Source organism: Lytechinus variegatus, chromosome 2 (genome assembly GCF_018143015.1).
Source record: "Lytechinus variegatus isolate NC3 chromosome 2, Lvar_3.0, whole genome shotgun sequence".
Classification (NCBI taxonomy): Eukaryota; Metazoa; Echinodermata; class Echinoidea; order Temnopleuroida; family Toxopneustidae; genus Lytechinus; species Lytechinus variegatus.
In genome coordinates, this window is record NC_054741.1 from 64,602,110 (window position 1) to 64,621,274 (window position 19,165).

The 19,165-nt window shown below is 36.3% G+C and overlaps 2 protein-coding genes across 3 annotated transcripts; one reads left to right on the forward strand and one right to left on the reverse strand.

Annotated features, from left to right (window-relative positions):
• Window positions 1-524: 524 nt before the first annotated feature.
• On the reverse strand, window positions 525-10,842 carry LOC121408649 (probable tRNA (uracil-O(2)-)-methyltransferase). Of its 2 annotated transcripts, none has more exons than XM_041600185.1 (9): window positions 10,157-10,842; window positions 8,999-9,092; window positions 7,190-7,412; window positions 5,644-5,820; window positions 4,677-4,855; window positions 3,586-3,769; window positions 2,245-2,800; window positions 1,959-2,072; window positions 525-1,365 (listed from the first exon to the last, which is right to left on the reverse strand). In XM_041600185.1, the coding sequence occupies exons 1-9, from the start codon at window positions 10,752-10,754 to the stop codon at window positions 1,085-1,087; spliced, it is 2,406 nt and encodes an 801-aa protein (XP_041456119.1). In that variant the 5' UTR covers window positions 10,755-10,842; the 3' UTR covers window positions 525-1,084. The 2 variants fall into 2 exon arrangements, with proteins under 2 accessions (XP_041456119.1, XP_041456120.1); XM_041600186.1 differs by having other exon boundaries at window positions 10,551-10,636.
• Window positions 10,843-11,876: 1,034 nt separating this feature from the next.
• LOC121408650 (60S ribosomal protein L6-like) lies at window positions 11,877-18,557 on the forward strand. Its single transcript, XM_041600187.1, has 6 exons — window positions 11,877-11,959; window positions 14,431-14,551; window positions 15,175-15,276; window positions 15,807-15,996; window positions 16,512-16,696; window positions 18,194-18,557. Exons 2-6 carry the CDS (start codon window positions 14,432-14,434, stop codon window positions 18,344-18,346), a joined length of 750 nt encoding a protein of 249 aa, XP_041456121.1. The 5' UTR covers window positions 11,877-11,959; window position 14,431; the 3' UTR covers window positions 18,347-18,557.
• Window positions 18,558-19,165: the final 608 nt, after the last annotated feature.

Here is a 19,165-nt window from a genome sequence, read left to right on the forward strand (position 1 = left end):
AGTCCATATACCATTTGGTCTAATTGGACTTAGTGTTATTTGCGTAAAATGAATGAAAATGAAATGGATATTACACCAACTGGTTATGACATGAAATGGTTATTAGACAAAGTGATGATTGGACCAAATGGTTGTTAGACGAAATGTTAATGGATGGAACGGCATTGGACCAAATGAAAGTAGATCATGTGGTGAGTGGATGAGTTGGCAGTAGACAAATTGGCAATTTACCCTCCACTCACACTCACCTTTCCCCCTGTATGAAAACTCTCTCTCCACTTCCATCTTATTACACAACTTTTTAACATGTTCCATCATCTCTCCTGGCCCTTTCCCGCATTTTCCACATCCATAATCTCTTGCCAGCCTCGAGGTGATTCTCTTCCTCCTTGCTGTACCTAAGGAGATTTTAACTTGGCCCCATATATAGCTGATGACATTGTGATGACGGTAGGGACAACTCTTTCATGAGCTCCAACACACCAAAATTATGCACTAAATTGTCATCTTTTTCAGAACTCTTATTCAAAATGATATATTCTTTTATTATGATGGCACTTGAAAGCATATGAGGATAAAAAGGAAAAGACAACAAAGACCTAATGGGAGAGCTACCTTACCACTTGCCAATTTCTATATTCTTGTAAAATTGACAATTTGAGTAGAGTTTACATAGACTTAGTGATTTCATTATTTAAACAGCCATAACTTTCTTATTACAAGACCGATTTATTTCAAACTTCCAATTATTTTTCTTATTGTTCCCCTTTCACACACAAAAAAATTCTTATTGGGGTTAGATTAATCGCTGTATTTGAGTTATCTTTGTGATGAGTCCTACTAATACATTAATGTACCATAATTTAGGATTACATTGCACAGAATCATTTCCAGTACATGATTCATAACTGATTAATATTTTCAAGTTTACTAGATGAATCATAATTTTCATAAAATTATTTATGTGTGAAACTAGTTTTACTGGATCAAAGTTCTATGGATGCAACAGGTGGAATAGATCTAACTGTACTGTATAAGATCTGCATCATCCAGTGCTGAGACGGTTCCAGCCTAGAAAAGTTTCTTAAATCACAGGGTTTTTCTCTCCAAAAGTCGGTCTACTTCTCAGCTCCTCCGATCCATGTGCAAACGGACACGCCTGGGCTACTCTTGGGCAACCGTCCGGATGGTGCTCGTAGAACCAGCACAGCTTGGTCTTGTAGAGAAGCTGCCTTTCTCTGGCTTTCTTCTCTGACTGCTGGGATGGTCTCTTGGATGAAGTGCCTCTGGGTGATGCCACTGTATCTGCGGTATCCGGTGGAGGTAACCTAGACCAGTCCTTTATGGAAACATTGCCACCAACAACTTGGATTGGAAAAACATGGGAAAACAGAGGGCTATCAATGACCATCAGTCATTCATATGAAGGAAATTCAAAGAATATGAGGATGAAACCGCTTCATATGTTGATTCTTGCCTATGTAATTTTCTAATGAATCAATCTTCGTTTCTTCATTTATCTTTGGAAGCCAAGCCCGATTCATGCTCCATGCCCTTCCAACCACGATGCCTTCAAATAAGTTAAATTGTGGCATTATGAGTGAATGTGAGTTGGATATATGCAAAGTCCTATGCATTTAATCCCAAAATTACCATGTTAAACATCATTTTGTGCAGAGCTGGTATTTCTTTTTTTTTTCAATTACACCCCTCATATAACATATTTGAGTTGTTCTAGATAAATTTATGTAAAAGTTACTACAATGATAACTTTTGTGACCAATAATAGCTAAAGATCAACATGACAGCTAATCAAAATCAAAGATTATGTAAATTTTACCGTTGGATGGAAAGTTACCATATTGGACTATTATGGGGGGGGGAATCTGAAAATAATGATTTCCCTTTTTTATTGATATGCATAGTCTCTGAAAAGATTAACATTATTCTCTACTCACTTTCAAATATGTGAGAACCCTTGAGCAATGTTTTGAGTCCTCCGCACTCGTTCTTCAGGTTCTTGAGGGTGGGTCCATCAAAGAGCTTCGCTACATTGCCAAGACTAATTGAACCTTCAAATTAAATGGATAACAAAACCAACTGTCATGTCATTTTCTCTGATGGAATTGATAATTCAATGTTAAATATTTTTAAGAACAGGCAAGCATCTTCTTACCAGCAAAGTACTTTTTCAACATCTGTAAGCTTAATATTATGAGAATAAAAGAAATCAGTAATGATTACCTCCTCTTCTCCAAAGTTTAGTCATCTTCGGGCACCTCTCTGTGCTATCGTGATCAACACCAGTTTGAACAACATCGCCGTCCTTTGACATTGTAACCCCACCATCTTCCAGTATCGCCCAGGCAACATCCAAAGTGATACGATCCTTCAGAGATCTCTCAACTCTTGAACAGTTCTTCACTCTCTCCTCAACTGCCCGTGGTTTGAAGTTTGGAGCAAAGTTCTTTTCGGCATCCCCCTCTGCTCCAGGGTACTGTCCCCCAGTAGAGCTGCCTTCAGGGATTGTCTGATCTTCACTGTTGGTGCTTACTAAACCCTTACTATCACTTGGTGCCCTATGACCCCTTTCTGATGGGTCAGGGGTCATTCCAGTATTTTGTGAGGGTCCTTTATGGTTTCCACTGGATTCAGAGCTTAGAATCGAGTCCGTTATGCTTGATTTTCTTCTGTGATGTGCCGACTTTCTGCATCTATGAGCAACATACTCCTCCATCTTGGCCAACACTTGAGGATGCTCTGCTGCGGTGTAGGTCTTTTTCCTCCCAACATGGCAGATCTGTACAGGAAAAAGGAAGGCAATATCCAAAGACATCAAACATAAAGCACTTAAGATCAAACATATATCAATATTTCTTCAGGTGGATATCTAACATGGAATTCATTTGTAAACTTCAAGTTATGTTCAAATGATGGATTAGAACCTCTAGTTTATAGATAAATGTTTCTTAAATGAAATTTGTTTTCTAGAGTAACTGAAGTCATGCCAAAACAATGAAATATGGGCATGAGCATCAGAGCACAGGATTATCTTTTATATTGGGGGACGCAACAATAGATGTCCCCCCATGAACAAAGGGTATTCCCCTGGGCTGACGGCCATGGATATCTGGGATCAATCATATTAATTACATGTTAGACATATTCCTGAGCGCTTGAAAGCTGCATAATCTTCGGAAGGGGGGGGGTATGCCCTTCCCCCAAATGTACAAATCAAAGAAACCTTTATCTTTTAGGGGAAAAAAGAGCCCTGGCGATGTATTAGCACAAGAAATGGTCATCAGTCGTGTGTCAAGTTAGTTGCAACTTATGGTGAGCTTTATGACCCCCCCCCCGTTTCAGCTGTTATTTCTTAATATTAGGGCACTAGCAGAGTTGTACATAAGTGTACTATTTTTTTCATGATATTTTTCCTCAATGTTACCCCCCAAAAATTGATTTGATATGTTCTACCATTGAATGTTATCTATTTTTCCTACAACTATTGTTCATCTATAAATCACTCATTATCCTCTGCCTCGACTAGATGAATCATTAGAAAAAAAGCAAAAATGCCAATATCACCTTTTTTGTTGAGGGTATCCTCATCTTGTCCTCCTCCACCACAAAGCCACACATCTCTCCTGCTTCCCGGACGAAGTTGAGATAGGTACGATACTGGGGTTCCCCTGCAACCCTCTGGCTGAATTTGGTATCAAAGTCATGGAAGCAGCATGGCAGAACAAAGTAATTGGTCTTGTATGATGACCTAAATTAAAGGGGCAATGAGGTGAAAAGACATTGAAAAAACCTGCTGACTTCCGAATTCTTTAATTTCCGTATTCTTTGTATAGAGATCACCTGGTTCGAGAAGGCAACCTGATGACTAATTAATTGTCTATTATCCAGAGACTATGTACAGGGATCACCTGGTTCCACTGCAACAGTGTTAAGTGTACTTGATAGGTGCCTTTTCTTCATGTTCAATGGATGCATCTAGCTTTTGAGTCAAATCAAGATGGACAAAACTGCATCGATCCAGTTATAGAGGTGTTAGAGATCAGCGGATAAGTTTGCAGATTTTGAACGAGGTCCGGAGTTCAATGCCATGGCATCATGGTATTAGGGTCCATTGGCAAGACATGTGTCAAATACATTTGCTACTCACCACCTCTGGTAGTTGAAAATGGTACCAGACATGTTTAGAATATAAAGCGCTGGTTATAATGCCTGAGCGCCATGAGGATCACAACCTGATGGAGCTGAGCGCTACAAAACAGCTATTCAACTTGCAAGTCTTATAGATGAAAAAATATGTTGCTATCTTACACCCAAGGCCTAATCAGTTGCTTGTTAATTTATTAATGAAATATCAGAAAATTATTGGATTATCTGATCAATAATCCAAGTGATTATTGTACAGATAATCCAAACAAAATGTCTCTGTCAGATTGTTTCTCGACAGAAAAATGGAATCTAATATTAAATGGTAAAGGGGGGGGGAGGGGTGGAGGGAATAATAAGGAACTAAATTTCAAATCTAAATTTGAAATTGATTTTTATTTCTATGGAGAATTTTTTTTTATTTGTGAATGTTCACTCTTTTTGCCATGACAAAAACTGAAATTGATTTTTATTTCCATCTTAATACATTTTTGCAATTTGTGATAGTTTACCTGGTTGCCATGACAGGTATCCATGGAGTTAGTTCATCTGAGTGGTTGCCGATCAACCAATCGGTGTCCTTGAAAGATGTCTCCATGGATGCAATGATGGTGCTTTCTTCAAGGTGGGTTTCAGTGCCATACAGATCCCAAATCTTCCTCTTCCGTAGATCAATACCTTTCCCAGTGTACTGTCGATCAAAGTCAAAATTAGGGTCCTGTTTCACGAAACTTGTAATCACTTGCAAAGCTAAAATTTCATTATAAAGTTGATCTCTTTTGATTGTGCTTCACCATTTCAGTAGCTCATATCACTTCCTGTACCCCATGACACAAACTTAGCGCTTCATCGTAGGGCTGATATTTATCCAATCGATTACATTCGTCATTATGCACAATAATGATATAATAATATAAAGGGCATATTACGAAAATAATGTACAAATTGTACAAGTCAGCTATAAATAAGACAAATCACTAAAATTTGTGTAACAGGCCCCTGCTAATTTGCACACAAGTCTTATGACAAGGGCCCCATTGTTTCATAACAACAATTAAAATTTCGTAAATAATTATTATTAGTAGAAAAGAATCATGAACAGATTCCTCCACACATCAAATTTTTACATGGATCACTTTGTGGTTGCCTGAAATATGGCCACATTATTGCCAACTGATATCTGTGTAAATTTAGCTGATTCATTAAGTGTTTGACAGTAATTTTGACATTACCAATACATGGCCAATTTAAGGGTCACAGTCATTATCCTCCATCAATCATACACTGATCAGAAAACACTGATATCATAAAAAAATGGGCAGGGGGTTGTTGTGTGTGTCGAATATGCCACTATTTTTCACATGAGTTTCTAATTATTTATAGGGCTCTGCATAAAGAGTTATTGGCTTACCGGGTATACTTAACACAAGGAAGTTGTAACTTGGTCCAAAATGAGTTAGATAAAAAACAGTAACTCACCCCCTCACTGTTGAGTATGTGAACCAGAAGACCATTGCCACAACCCAGATCTACAAAGGATTGCTTTTTTAAATCACCAGTCTCTTCCCTCTCCCCTTCAAAAAGAAGGATCAAGTATGTAGCTATGGCAACATCCTCATACACGAACTTCTGGGGGTCTGTATTCTCAGGCCAGATCTAGATAAATACAGTGAAAGAGAGTAAGGAAACATTAAATGTTCAATCAAGCAGTGAAAGATCGGGGATTCAAATTGCAGTTTATGGGATGTCTTTCACACTTTAAAGTTGAAAGAATGGTCTTTGTTTAAATACACGTAACACCAGTTTTCAATGAAAACAAATTACAATTTGTGGATAAATAATTCATAATTAGCAAGGCAGTGTGAAAGAGTTTTATGAAACCTCCACCCCAAACTCTGTTACTTTACTTGTTGAATTCCTATTTGAGATTAATTTGCATCTACCTGTAATTGTACAGTTGAAAATAGTCCAATCTCTTACTACCACATAAATATGACTTTGATTACAAGAAATTTGACTTTGAATATGTAAATAACAGTTTTACACATTTTGGTCTAAAAATGAACAGCATTACAAAATTACAATGTACATGTACTTGATTTAAAGGACAAGTCCACCCCAACTAAAAGTTGATTTGAATAAAAAGAGAAAAATCCAACAAGCATAACACTGAATATTTCATCAAAATTGGATGTAAAATAAGAAAGATATGACATTTTGAAGTTTCGCTTAATTTTACAAAACAGTTAAATGCACATCCAGGTCGGTATGCAAATGAGGAGACTGATGATGTCATCCACTCAGTATTTATTTTGTATTTTATTATATGAAATATTCTAATTTTCTTCTCATTGTTAAGTTAAACAACAATTAATTCCTCCTTGAACATGTGGAATGAGCATTGTTTAATACTATATGGTTCAGTCAAGGTGGTCCTTATTGTCATATATGTAAAAAATGAAATATTGTATAATTCCAACAATATAAGACAAAATTAAGAGTGAGAGATGGACATCATCAACTGACTCATTTGCATGTCACTGAGTTGTGCATATCACTGTTTTGTGAAAAATAAGCAAAACCTCAAAATATGTATCTTTCTTATCTTACATCCGATTTTGATGAAAATTTCAGCATTATGCTAGTTTGATCTTTCTCTATATATTCTTCTCAACCTTTTCTGGGGTGGACTTGACCTTTAAGGAAGGTACACTTGTGCAGACTCTACTGTATATGGTGCATAATGAAGAAAAATAACGGAAATGTTTTGTACTAATATAATTGAACAACCAGAAGTGGACATAGGATATCATAATTATGAAGGGGGGGGGGGTATTATTTCATTAGGTTTGGCTTCCCCCCCCTTTTTTTTACAAGTACACAAAATGTATTCTATTTTGGCAAGAAATTTAAAGTTGCCCCAAAACTTGTAAACCTTCATAACATTTGGCTGTCAAATAATGTTACCTAGATGCCCATGACATTTAGTTTTATTCATGGTAGGTTTACATGTTATGTTCCTTACCCTGACAAACTCTCTCCCATACTTTTGTTTCATCTCTTGGTATAGTTCAGTATATCTGTCCATCGGAACCAAAGGATTAACCACCTCGACCGGATCACTGCCTCTGATCTCGCTGGCCCATTTAACAATTTTAGGTGCTAGAGTATTCGTTAGCCACTCAACGGAGGGAATAGATGCGGAATGTTGAGAAGATTTGTAGATTTCATCAACATGGAGTGATATTCTGTAAAACAATGGAACAGAACATCCATGATAAAAGACTATCAATGTGAAAATGAAAATTCTGTAGCCCAACAATCACATTCAAATTTATCAATCTTTGTCAAGCTTGTGTTAAAAATCCTATTGGTAAATGGTAGAGAGTTAATGGGTCTACAGATATGAATGTCACTGATCAAATAATGCGAGTGCGAAGCGCGAGCTGAAAATTTTTTATATTCAGACCTAAAAAGGGACATTATAAGGAAATTGTTCTAAACATGATACGTAACTGTCTCGCTAAACAATGCGAGCGCAAAGCGCGAGCTGAAATTTTTGTATATATTAACCCCAAAGAGTGACATTTAAAGGACTATATTTTTTATATATTCAGACCTAAAAAGGGACATTATAAGGAAATTGTTCTAAACATGATACATAACTGTCTCGCTAAACAAACAATGAGAGCACGAAGCGCGAGCTGAAATTTTTGTATATATTAACCCCAAAGAGGGACATTTAAAGGACTATATTTTAGGAATCTATTAAGAGCATACATATCTCACCAAGGTTATCTAATGCGAGTGCCAACCGCTTGCTGATTTTATTATAATTACATCTAAACACATGAAACACTTGCAGTAATAGTAATCATGATTAACATACGCATCTCACTAATCAAATATTGAGTGCGAAGCGCGAGCTGAAAATTTAGGAAATTCAGATCTGAAGAGGGGCATTCTAAGGCTTGTTTGTAGGGATTCACTAAGACCATACGTATTTCACTAACCAAATGATGAAAATTTTTGATATTCAGATTAGAAAAAGGGACATTTTAAGTACTGATTTTAGGAATTTATGAAGAACAGACGTATATCACCAATCCACTAATGCGAACGTAAGTACGGACAAGAAATGTTTTATATTAAGATCTTAAATTTGGGCAATCACTTTAAGTAGTCATGAAAAAGAATCATATGTCACTACATAAAACAATAACTCGAAGTGCGAGGAAATGTATTTGGTGTATATTGACTTGAAACCGGTGGTTTTAGTACAACCTGATTATATATCTCGTTAAACAGACACTGCGAGTCCCAGGAACAATGAAGACATAGGCCCTGAGCAAATTATGTTTCATAAAGTTATGAAAAAAAAATGTTTCTTGTGTAATATAACATAATTATAATCATTACTATAATGAACAATAATTTCTTCTTTCCCACTACCTTCCTCCCTCTTTTTCCCCGTTTTTTCCCTCTTTTTTTTCCTTTTTTTATTTTGCCAGCCGATGGGGGGGGCATGTGCCCCCATCCCCCCCCCCCCCGTAGTTACGCCACTGCATCCGTATGAAGTACATTATACAAATCATTTCCTTTTCTCTGAAATAAAAAGAGGAATTTATGAAAGATGGAAGTCACTTAATTTTATCAGTGTATAATAAAACATATGTCCATGGGATATCACTTAGAATTCATCAGAATCCCTGAAAATCATCTCAATTAAAATGAATTTTTTTCACCTAAAAAGTGTTTTCTGTTGCCTGAAAATAAATTCTTTGGGCCAGATTTAAGCTATAACAACAGTAGTGGCATCCCTGATATTTCTTACTTATTTCTCCGAAAGGAAAATTTGTAGGAAGGAAATTTCAAATCCTTGTTGCCGCACTCAAGTAAGGTAAAGACTGCTTCATTTCTCATTTGATCTACAAGGGGGAGACAAAAATGACACAAAAGTAAACAGAAAATATAAAAAATGTATAATTTTTTTGGCTTGGCAAATTATTAGGGAAAAGAAATGTCTTTCATTTTGGACTGTTACCCACTTTTTTGCTTGAATTTTTTTTTCTGACAAAATGACACCCTGTTAAAGTTTGAATCTGGATTTGCAGCTGCACATTCAAATGAATAAGCAGCAATTCAATGATTCACAATTCTCTTTTTAAGATAAAAAAAATTATTGGAGACTCTTCACATTTTTTCACAAGAATTTGTGAGAAATATCATCAGATAAAAAAATACTTAGCTTTAAAATATGTCTTATACAACCCCCCCCCCATTACAAATAACTTTGTCTACAAACTAAAAACACCTTAATCTATTTTACAATAATCGACATGCTTGGTTTAAAGCTAGTTCAATATCAAATAATTTTTTTTACTGCATTGAGGTTCCTATACCATCACCAACAGAGAGGACTCAATGATGCAGTAACGCAAACCTATTTGCCATTTAGATTTTGTTTTCAAACATTGGCTCAGACTTCCATTTCAAACTTTATTACTCACATAATTCAAGTTTAGACATAAGGAATGTTTTTTTTTCAACTAAATCATTACTTTGTGTTTCATTCAATAAAAAAATAAGAAAAAAAAGAAATTGAGATGGCACTTACAAACAGAATGCTACCATTCCATCTTTTGGCCTCTTGATGTCAAAATATGAATAGAGGCAAGCTTCTGCCTTCAGACTAAATCTGACATTCTGGTCCTAAGATTTAAATTTTAATTGCGAGGATTTGGGGAAAACAATTAGGCCTACTCAGCAATTGGACAAATTCTCATCATATTATTTCACCATTAGGCTAAGTAGTAGGCGTAGGCCTGTATATGGAGGATTTGTAATGACTGAAGTGATAAAACCTGTTACACAATAGTCAAAATTAGCTCAAACATTTCTTCAAGTTCAACTTCTCAAACAATTTTAACTTAGTTTAAGTAGCCAGGCATAACCCTTCATTCTTAAAATGATTAAAGTTGTTGTTACACACCAAATATTCCCACTTCATAGACAATATTATTGATTGCCCTTCTTGATAAGAGTTTCCTGATGCAAATCACACACATTTTGCTTTCATCCTGAACCAGTATTTCTTCATTTTTTGTGACTTTGTCAGTCATTTTTTTCTTTCCACCGGCACTGTCACTTGCATTGTTAATGTTATCAATATCACCGACACAGATTGATAATTCACTATTAATATTGCATCCTTTGGAAATATTTTTGTTTGTCAAATCAAAAGTCTCATTTCTACACTCCTTCAGCAGACAGACATGGTGATTTAAACATCGTTCAAAAGAAAAAGAGTCTGCATTCTCTTCTTGAGAAACGAGATATCTGAGATCCTCCAAAAGGCTAGAGAGCCAGTGTTCGCGAGGCCTCACCGCATGTGCACCAGAGAGCTCATCCAGAGATTCGGGCGCAGTGTTCTCCGAGAATCCGCTGATCTTGTGCTTCTCCACGGCGGCTGATACTCGTCGATTTATAACCTGCGGTTTCAACCACCAAATATCAATTGCTCTCCAAAAACATTTACATTCAATATGAACTTCTTTGGAATATTCGTTTATCCAGGATGTTTCTTCCATTATGGAGGAATAATTAAAAAATTTAAGTATCGAAACTTCGTCTTCGACTTGAAATAGTTGCAGATTCGCGTGGAAATGTTTTCATTGATATTCTCTTTACCAGTCTTCCGATGTTATCATTAATTATTTCTTTACTCTGAGTCACTCACTTGTAAACGAGTCACTAAGTAGATCAACCTACCCGTCACTAGCTCAACTAATCAAATTCCATCATAGGCCTACGTCGATGAATCAACTTACCAATCAACATCATGTACACTGTATACTGACCCCCATGAATGAATAAGTGAATCAATGATTGATCAATGATTAATTGATTGATCAGTCAAAGCAAATTTTTTGAGAAATTTGTAAAGAATGAATGAATGTATGCATGAATGAATGAATGAATGAATGAATCAATCAATCAATCGACCGATCGATCGATCAATCAATCAATCAATCAATCAATCAATCAATCATGTTTGACAGCTATATGCACTTTTAGAGCAGCTATAGGGCTGAGAGGGGGGGGGGGGGTGACCGTGAGGCATACTGAAATGATGCAATCGAGCTATTGCCCACTCCGGTCCTCCTCGGCCCGGGTCCCACGATCATTTTCAACGGCCCCTGCGAGCATGGGAGATATTTATTTGTTTTAATTCAATTCAAGTCATTTTATTTTATTTCATTTTATTTTATTTTATTTCATTTTATTATTTGTTTTCTTTTATTTTCTTTTACTTTATTCTATTTTATTTTGTTTCAATTATTTCATCAAAATTTTTTTTTTATCTATTTATTTATTTTTGCATGCAATCCTCCAAACTCGAACGGGGCAAAATAGCCGAGGACAACCGAACGACCGAAGGACCCGTAACAATAAAACATTCCTGTACTTGTTTAGGGGTTCTTTTCAGAAATATTTGCCAAGAGTATCGTTTTGTCCCCAATACTTGTTAAGGGTAGGGTTTCACACGCCAATACTTGTTAAGGGGTGCATTTTCAGAATATGGAAATTACGTGTTTAGGGTGCTTTTCGAGACCCCATGGTCGCGCATGGTATCCACTCATGAATGGAAGTGGCCCCCCCGGGTGTATATGCCTAAATTACATGCAGTGCCTTGGATAGAGATTTATTATATTGATCTCGATGGCGCCTTGCAATAAGAATACTTTTTATCCCATCAGCCCTTCAACTTCCTCTTTACCATCCCAATACGAACGTGAGTGAACACTGTGTTACAATATGTTTAGAATCCCTGTAAATGACCCACCTTCTTAATCAATCTATTCATTTAATGTCGATTTTCTATTTTTGCAGTTATCATGCTTTCTTATGAAGTCGATATTTTCTAAAATAAAATTTAAATGCTTCTAAAATATGGAGTGGTATTTGAGTGTTGATATGTGACTCTACTGCTACAACTCTGCATAGGCCTACGTGTTTGCGATTATTAATTACTTCGACTAGACGTATGCTCAAGCCTCAAATTCTACTAAATTTACCCAATTTTAATTTCTAAAAATGAATAATTCAATAATTCTTGTTGAGCAAAGTAATGAATTACATGCATTACCTAATACGTTTTTTTAAATCGACAATAAAAAAGAATAAAAAAGAATAAGAAATGGCATTGCCATTAGTGAGCTGTGCCTGTGACCGAATGTGAGTGACTGTGTGCTGTCTGTGTGGCAATGCGATAAGGCTCGGTGTGTGTCGGTCGCGCCGGCCTCGAGCAAAAAGTGTGTGGCTGGCTGACAAGACTGCAATATGACTGACTTGCTTGCGACTGTGTGAGTGACTGATGATGTGTGCGAGTGACATCACTAGGAGAAGCACATAGCCAATTAATTGGAGACTCACATGTCACACTCGCCAATCAATGCAATGGCAAAAATTGTACATGGTCATGGATGGATTGGATTCAAGGTTGTCTTCCAATTTATATTAGAACAGGTGTTGCCTTGGTGGTCTGGGATCATTACAATTTACAGGGCCAGGGTCAGGGTCAGGGACTGAGTTTTCATAGATTTCTCCACACAACAAGAAATCTAGGAAAGTTCATTCACCTGTCAAGATAGTGTGCTAGGACCTAGGTTATCATGTCAATGTAAACATCCAGGTTTTGGAAGACAGCAACTTGAGCAAGTCATGAAAATTTGACGGTGAACTGGGGGGAGTTGAGGTCACTGAAATTAGTTTTTTGACACTCTCAATTGCCGTCTGTGTCCGGCAGTGGTAAAGTGAAGAAAAAACTGTCCTTATAAACAAGGACAGTCTCTATTTATCAATCAAGACATGATTTGTCTTGGTTTGAGGATATCCTTGTTTTCTGGGACAATCCCAATTTTTGGACCGCCGCCTCTAGGCTAAGTCTAATGCTTATCGGACTTTGGAGAGAGTAGTTCTAGGCATAAGCTAGAATTTTTGCTTTGCTATTCCTTTAATAATGAAAATGTTCAAGAAATCAACAAAAAGATGATTATTTACACCCAAAATGTCTGAGGTTAGATGCCCATTTCATTTGTCTTGTGTACATGTATAGATGATAACCAAAATCCTTATGAAAACGAAAGTATTCTAGATGGTGAATTTCAAAGGGGTAATTTTCATTCTATCAGAGATGCTGGTCAGAAAATTGGCCAGCTTACAGGGACTGTCTCAATTTTAAAAGATTCCTCTGCAAAAGATATCTAGGAAAGTTCATTCACCTGTCAAGTGCCAACAACAATCAAGTGTGCTAGTTAATGTAAACATATCAGGTTTCATAACAAGATTATTGGATGACGGCAAGTAGTGAAAAATAGATTTGGATTCATTAATTTATTGTCCTGTATGGAAATTCACTCTTTTACAAAATCTACATACATTATTTACATAGATCATACTGCACAACAATTCAATTAGTATACATTCATATACACATAGATCGTGAACTTGGGGGAATTGAGGTCACTGAATCTTTTTTTAGCACTCCCCGAAATTGCAGCTGTGTCCCGCAGGGGTAAGTGAAAAAAATAACTCCCCGTAAAGGACAGTCTCAATTTATCAAAACATGATTTGTCTTGGTTTATGAGGATATCCTTGTTTTCTGGGACAATTCTAATTTTTGGAGTTTTGGACCAGCACCTCTCCTGTTAATGGGAATCTTATATCAAATTTTCACTTGTTGCCAAGGCCAGGTAATCCTTTAACAGCAAAAGTAAACAAAGGAAATTGATCTCTAAAACTGGAGACTTGCTGAAATAGCTACCCAAATTCTATAACATAGTCTTTGATATTGGAGGAGATTATCTCCCACATGGGAGACTGTCTCATATTGGCACTGCACCACTATATTTCATCTAAACCTAACTCTGAAGCAAAGAAGCATTATCAAGGTGCTATCTGCAGGCATTATGACAAGGGAAAAAAAAGGAATGTAAGTGCTCACTTCCATTAATTGAATATTCATTTTCCCTGTTCTCTAATATCACCAAACCTTCAAAAGTCTACCGTATTCCTTGTAAATATCTATATTTTTTTTCTATAGAAAAAAAAGATTGAATAGATCTATTGCCATAGACTTCCTGATCCTGAGTAGGCTGTGAGGACTTGACCCTTTATACTATATTACGGCAGGTGAAAAAAATGTAATTGTTCAGTACTGGTTATCTTCAAGTAGTACTACTTCAAATAATTTTTTCTTTATAGCATGGGAGACGACAAACCGAAGAAGGGGCACACCTCCCGTCAGAAATGGATGACGGGTGGCATCCCAAGATACAGCCGGTCCCAGATGTACAAGCGAACAGCCATGTACAAGAAGAAGAAGGTAATGAATATTGATTATCCACTGCCTTAGTTAAATTCCAAGCAAAAATGTTTATACTTTTTTTTTGGGGGGGGGGGGGGCCTGGAAGAGGGATGTGTCTTGCATCTAGATTGAACAATAGGTTTTCATTTTGAAACGGCATATGATGGATATTTAGTCATTGCCAAGTTATATATATTTTTGTTTGCGACAATGAAAAGGTAAACTTGTGGCTTTACCTTGAGCATTTACAGACTTTCACTTTTTTGTCAAGAATGTTCGAATTGCTTTGAATTATGGAGTCACATTTTTTATAAATAGTTGTTTGGTGTTTGATGGAAAATGAAACAAATGATTAAGTAATACTTGCTGTGTTCATTGGCATTTCAATAAAGATTTTACATTTCTGAATGCTATTTTGTGATAGTTGTGCTAAAATCTGAAGGTGATCATTGATGGAATTTCCTTTTGGGCATTTCACTTAGAAACAGATTGAGAACAAAGTTTATACCACTAAGTATTAAAGTATGAATTAATTGGATCTTTTATGTCTCTAAATTTTCATATAAAACAATTAAAAATCAAATTAATCTTGCGGGACTGAAATTGAAATGAATTGTTAATCCTATGAATCACTTCTACAGACTGTTGTGAAGAAGGAGAGGAAAAGGAAACCAGCTATGGTTGAGAAGCAGATCGGTGGTGAGAAGAATGGAGGTAAACGTCTTGTCCGTGTCAACAGACTGGTGAGTGTCATGGTGGCTTGTAATCAATTTCTTATTGTACATTTTGAATGCAATATATTGTAATACTCTTATAGAAATATGTATTTCTCTGTATGTTCTTTGTGTAGATAAAATTATAAAGGGTGTTATATTTGTTAGTAGAAGCTGTGATATCACTTTACTTTGTAATCCTTACGTGAACAAAAACGTGCATTGTTTGTTGCGATTTTTGGGTGTACTCGTTATGTAGCTCTTAATTGGTTCACATGGTAAATTCAGAGAAAATAATTTTTTTACATATTTTTTTAAATATATATTTCATTTCATTCATTTTCATTTTTCATTAGGATTTTTGTTATGTTCAATCTTGTAATTCTACTTTGCATTGATGTATGTAGTGTACAATTTAAACCCCTGGGACTCAAATTATTATTTTGTCATAGATTAACCTCAAGGAGGATGGGGGGGGGGGGTCATGAACACTAAAAATTATACACAGAGAGCCTTTTGCATCAAAAGAAAGTATGAATTTTGAATCTTTCCACCTATAGCCTCGTTACTATCCAACTGAGGATCTGCCCCGTAGGTTGAACAACCGCAAGAAGCCCTTCAGCCAGCACAAGTCCAAGCTCAGGCCATCCATCACCCCGGGTACTGTCCTCATCCTTTTGGCTGGACGCTACAAGGGAAAGAGGGTTGTTTTCCTCAAGCAACTTGCCTCTGGTCTCCTCCTTGTTACAGGTAAAAAGAACTAGATTTTTGTGTGTTTTTTGTTTTGCAGGAAAAATGTGGAGAGGACATTCAGCATTTAACCGGTTCATCTTTTGTCCGTCCTCACATTGTGGTTTCCACACAATAGCTGGAAAAATAGAAGACAGAATTTTGTCACTCATTGTGTTTGGTTACATAACAGTATTATGCAGGTCAAGTTAAATTTTGTGACTAAGGCTAAAAGCTGCAGCCTATGTATTGCTTTTCATGTGATAAACATGGCTATCTGTCTGATGGATAAACAAAATGTCCAGCTTTCTTTTTTTTTTGCCTGAAAATAATGAGAAAAGGATTAGATCTCAAAGAAAGTCGACTTATGTAAGTCTTCCCTGTAATTCCAATTATCATTGAGTTATTCCATTTATTTTTTGTATTAGATTATCATTCTCAAGTGTTGAGAGGATATATAAATTAAATTTCAAAATATCTTACATTACTTTTTTCATGTGAACTACTCTATGATTTACATTTTACCCTGTTACCAGGTCCCTTCGACCTGAACGGTGTACCACTGCGCAGGATCAACCAGGCTTACGTCATCGCCACCCAGACCAAGGTGGACATCAGCTCTGTCAAGCTTCCGGAGAGATTAAATGACATCTACTTCAAGCGCATGAAGCTCAAGAAGCCACGTGGACAAGAGGGAGAAATGTTTGAGTCTGAGAAGAAGGTATGCTCTTTTTTTTTTTCTGGTTAAAGGGGAATCCAACCCAAATAAAAACTTGTTTTTATAAGGAAATGAAAAATCTGACAAGTTGATAGGTGAAAATTTGAACAATATTGGACAAATGACAAGAAAGTTATGAATTTTTAAAAGTTGTAAATACTGGTAATCACTATACCCATGGAGACTTATATTGGCCGCATATGGGATGTCATAGTGATGTAAGGCAAGGACTACTGTTCCATGTACTCCAATACATATTATGGCTAGAATGTCATTTTTCCCAAAAGATTTATATCAAACTATATTTTTCTTTTACCGAGGGCATAAAACAATGTACTACCTGGGTTATATTTAGATTACTGCCCCAGGGGAATGGGTACTTAGGAGAAAACCACAAATCCCTGATAATAAAGTACATGGCCTATGGGGAAAGTTGTCCTTGCCCCTTGTCATAATTTACTTACCCAGTTGCCAAATTGAAATCTACTACATAGTATTAGTGATCTCAATTTCAAAGCAGCTATAACTTTTTTATTGCATGTCAAATGTCTTTCAAACTTTCACAATTCTGTTTGATTTATTTTTCTCCTTCCCAACACAACATTTGATGGCCAAGGCTGGATTCCTCTTTAAATATTTTAAACTTGGCTTAAGTTACGCTTAGAGCACATGATCTGTGTGGTATCTCTCAAAGATATGTGACTAAATATTGCTCTTAATCCTAATAAGACTTGGGGGGGAGTCCAACATTTTTCGCGATAAATCTGCCACGCAATTTATTTTTGTTGACTGCGTCGCTTACTGACTTTTTACTAAATTGCTACCCCCGGGTATGGTGTTCTGAAATTACACAACATTTCACAAGTACATGCAGACCCTAAAGTGGTAAAAAAACATGACTTTGTACAAATCCAATGTGAATAGTGTTTTAAGCATTATTTAGTTAGAGCATATCTTATGCAGGAATTACTATAATTCATTAAGTGAGATTTTTTGCAGGATTTGGTCTTCTAGATAATGCCAAGGGTAACGCACATGCCTATTTTTGTTGCGATCGACAGCCGAGATCATAAAGTGAGTGGAGTTCCCCCTCCCTCGTCTTCTTGGGAGTTGAAATAGCCCAGTCTATGAGGGGTTAAATTCTCAGTGTGGTTTATAATACCCAAGTCTTTTGATGTGATCACGCTCATGGGACACATGCTTGTGCTGTCTCTGAGATTAAATGATAAATATGATTTGGTACTTTAGCATGACTTTTAGTCTGACTTGAATTTGTGTGAAACATCCCACTGTGCAGTTTGTCTGCAAGGGTCCAAAAATTCCAACACCATAAGATGGTTGTCAGGAACTTTTGTCTCCATGGAAACTACTTGAACCTACAGTATGTAGAATTTGAAATAAACCTAGAATAGCATTTAAGATTTTAACTGAGATTTGACCCAATGTTAAAGAAAATGGGAGTAACAAAATGTGCACAATATTCTTTTGCATCATTTCTAGGAGTACACTGTTTCTGATGAGCGCAAGGAGGACCAGAAGGCAGTCGATGGCCAGCTTATGCCTCTCATCAAAGGAGTTGACTACTTGAAAGGATACCTCCAGATGGCTTTCTCACTCAGTAACAAGCAGTTCCCACACAAGATGATCTTCTAGAAACCTTGCTGCCAGTGCGGACAATCTAGCAAGAAACTTGGAAGAAACTGTAGATCACAAACAAAATCACATTCTTAACTCACACACATGAACCTGTGCAGCAGTAACAAAAGGAGTCAATTATCTGATCGGATCAAGTATCACGGAAGCAACCCCATCCCATGGTAGACTGGAATAACATGTAAAACATTAAAAACTAACAAAAAAATTACAATGCTGTGTCCTCATTTTTATTTCATGCTGTTTATTTAGAATGGATTTATTTGGATCTATTTATATGGAATGTTTGGTGTACATGTATACAGGAGGTCCTATTTCTAACAAGGGGGCATTGCAAAAATTTGGAATCAATTGTAAGTCAATTTTGGTTCCTTGAATTAATCATATTTGCAATTAATTGCAAACTTTGATCTATTGCTGGTCTGCTTCATGCCAAAGTGAAGTATAGATTTATTATTTAAGTATGAAATTTTCCATTTTTAGTAAATAAAAGGCTTTAACAGGAGGAAATTATAATTTGTAAACAAATTTTGGCATTATTCCCAAGTGTTTAAGATCGCATGCTCGATCTGTAATGAAATCAGTCAGAGAAATTTTTGAAACCATTTGCATATTAAAGGTAAATGCTAGTTTTGGTAACGATATCAAAATGAGTTCGTACAGAATCCAATGAAATGACCACTAAAGTGTCTGTGTGTATAAATAAAACGCATGTGCCAAAGGATTCTGGAAGAAATTGTGTAATTGCTGAGAAATCAGCAAATAAGCACGGGATTCGGGTAGGGCGTCGGGCCCGACGCCCTGAGCAATAATTATATA

What these genes read in the sequence shown, in the direction of transcription:
- LOC121408649 (XM_041600185.1), bottom strand. Translation starts at nt 10,754, where the DNA reads ATGGAAGAAACATCCTGGATAAACGAATATTCCAAAGAAGTTCATATT. An exon ending in ATACCTGTCATGGCAACCAG is followed by an intron (nt 3,770 to 4,676) that starts GTAAACTATCAC and finishes CCTTTAATTTAG; the next exon opens with GTCATCATACAAGACCAATT. An exon ending in GGGTTCTCACATATTTGAAA is followed by an intron (nt 1,366 to 1,958) that starts GTGAGTAGAGAA and finishes TTCCAATCCAAG; the next exon opens with TTGTTGGTGGCAATGTTTCC.
- LOC121408650 (XM_041600187.1), top strand. Translation starts at nt 14,432, where the DNA reads ATGGGAGACGACAAACCGAAGAAGGGGCACACCTCCCGTCAGAAATGG. An exon ending in CCATGTACAAGAAGAAGAAG is followed by an intron (nt 14,552 to 15,174) that starts GTAATGAATATT and finishes TCACTTCTACAG; the next exon opens with ACTGTTGTGAAGAAGGAGAG. An exon ending in TTGTCCGTGTCAACAGACTG is followed by an intron (nt 15,277 to 15,806) that starts GTGAGTGTCATG and finishes TTCCACCTATAG; the next exon opens with CCTCGTTACTATCCAACTGA.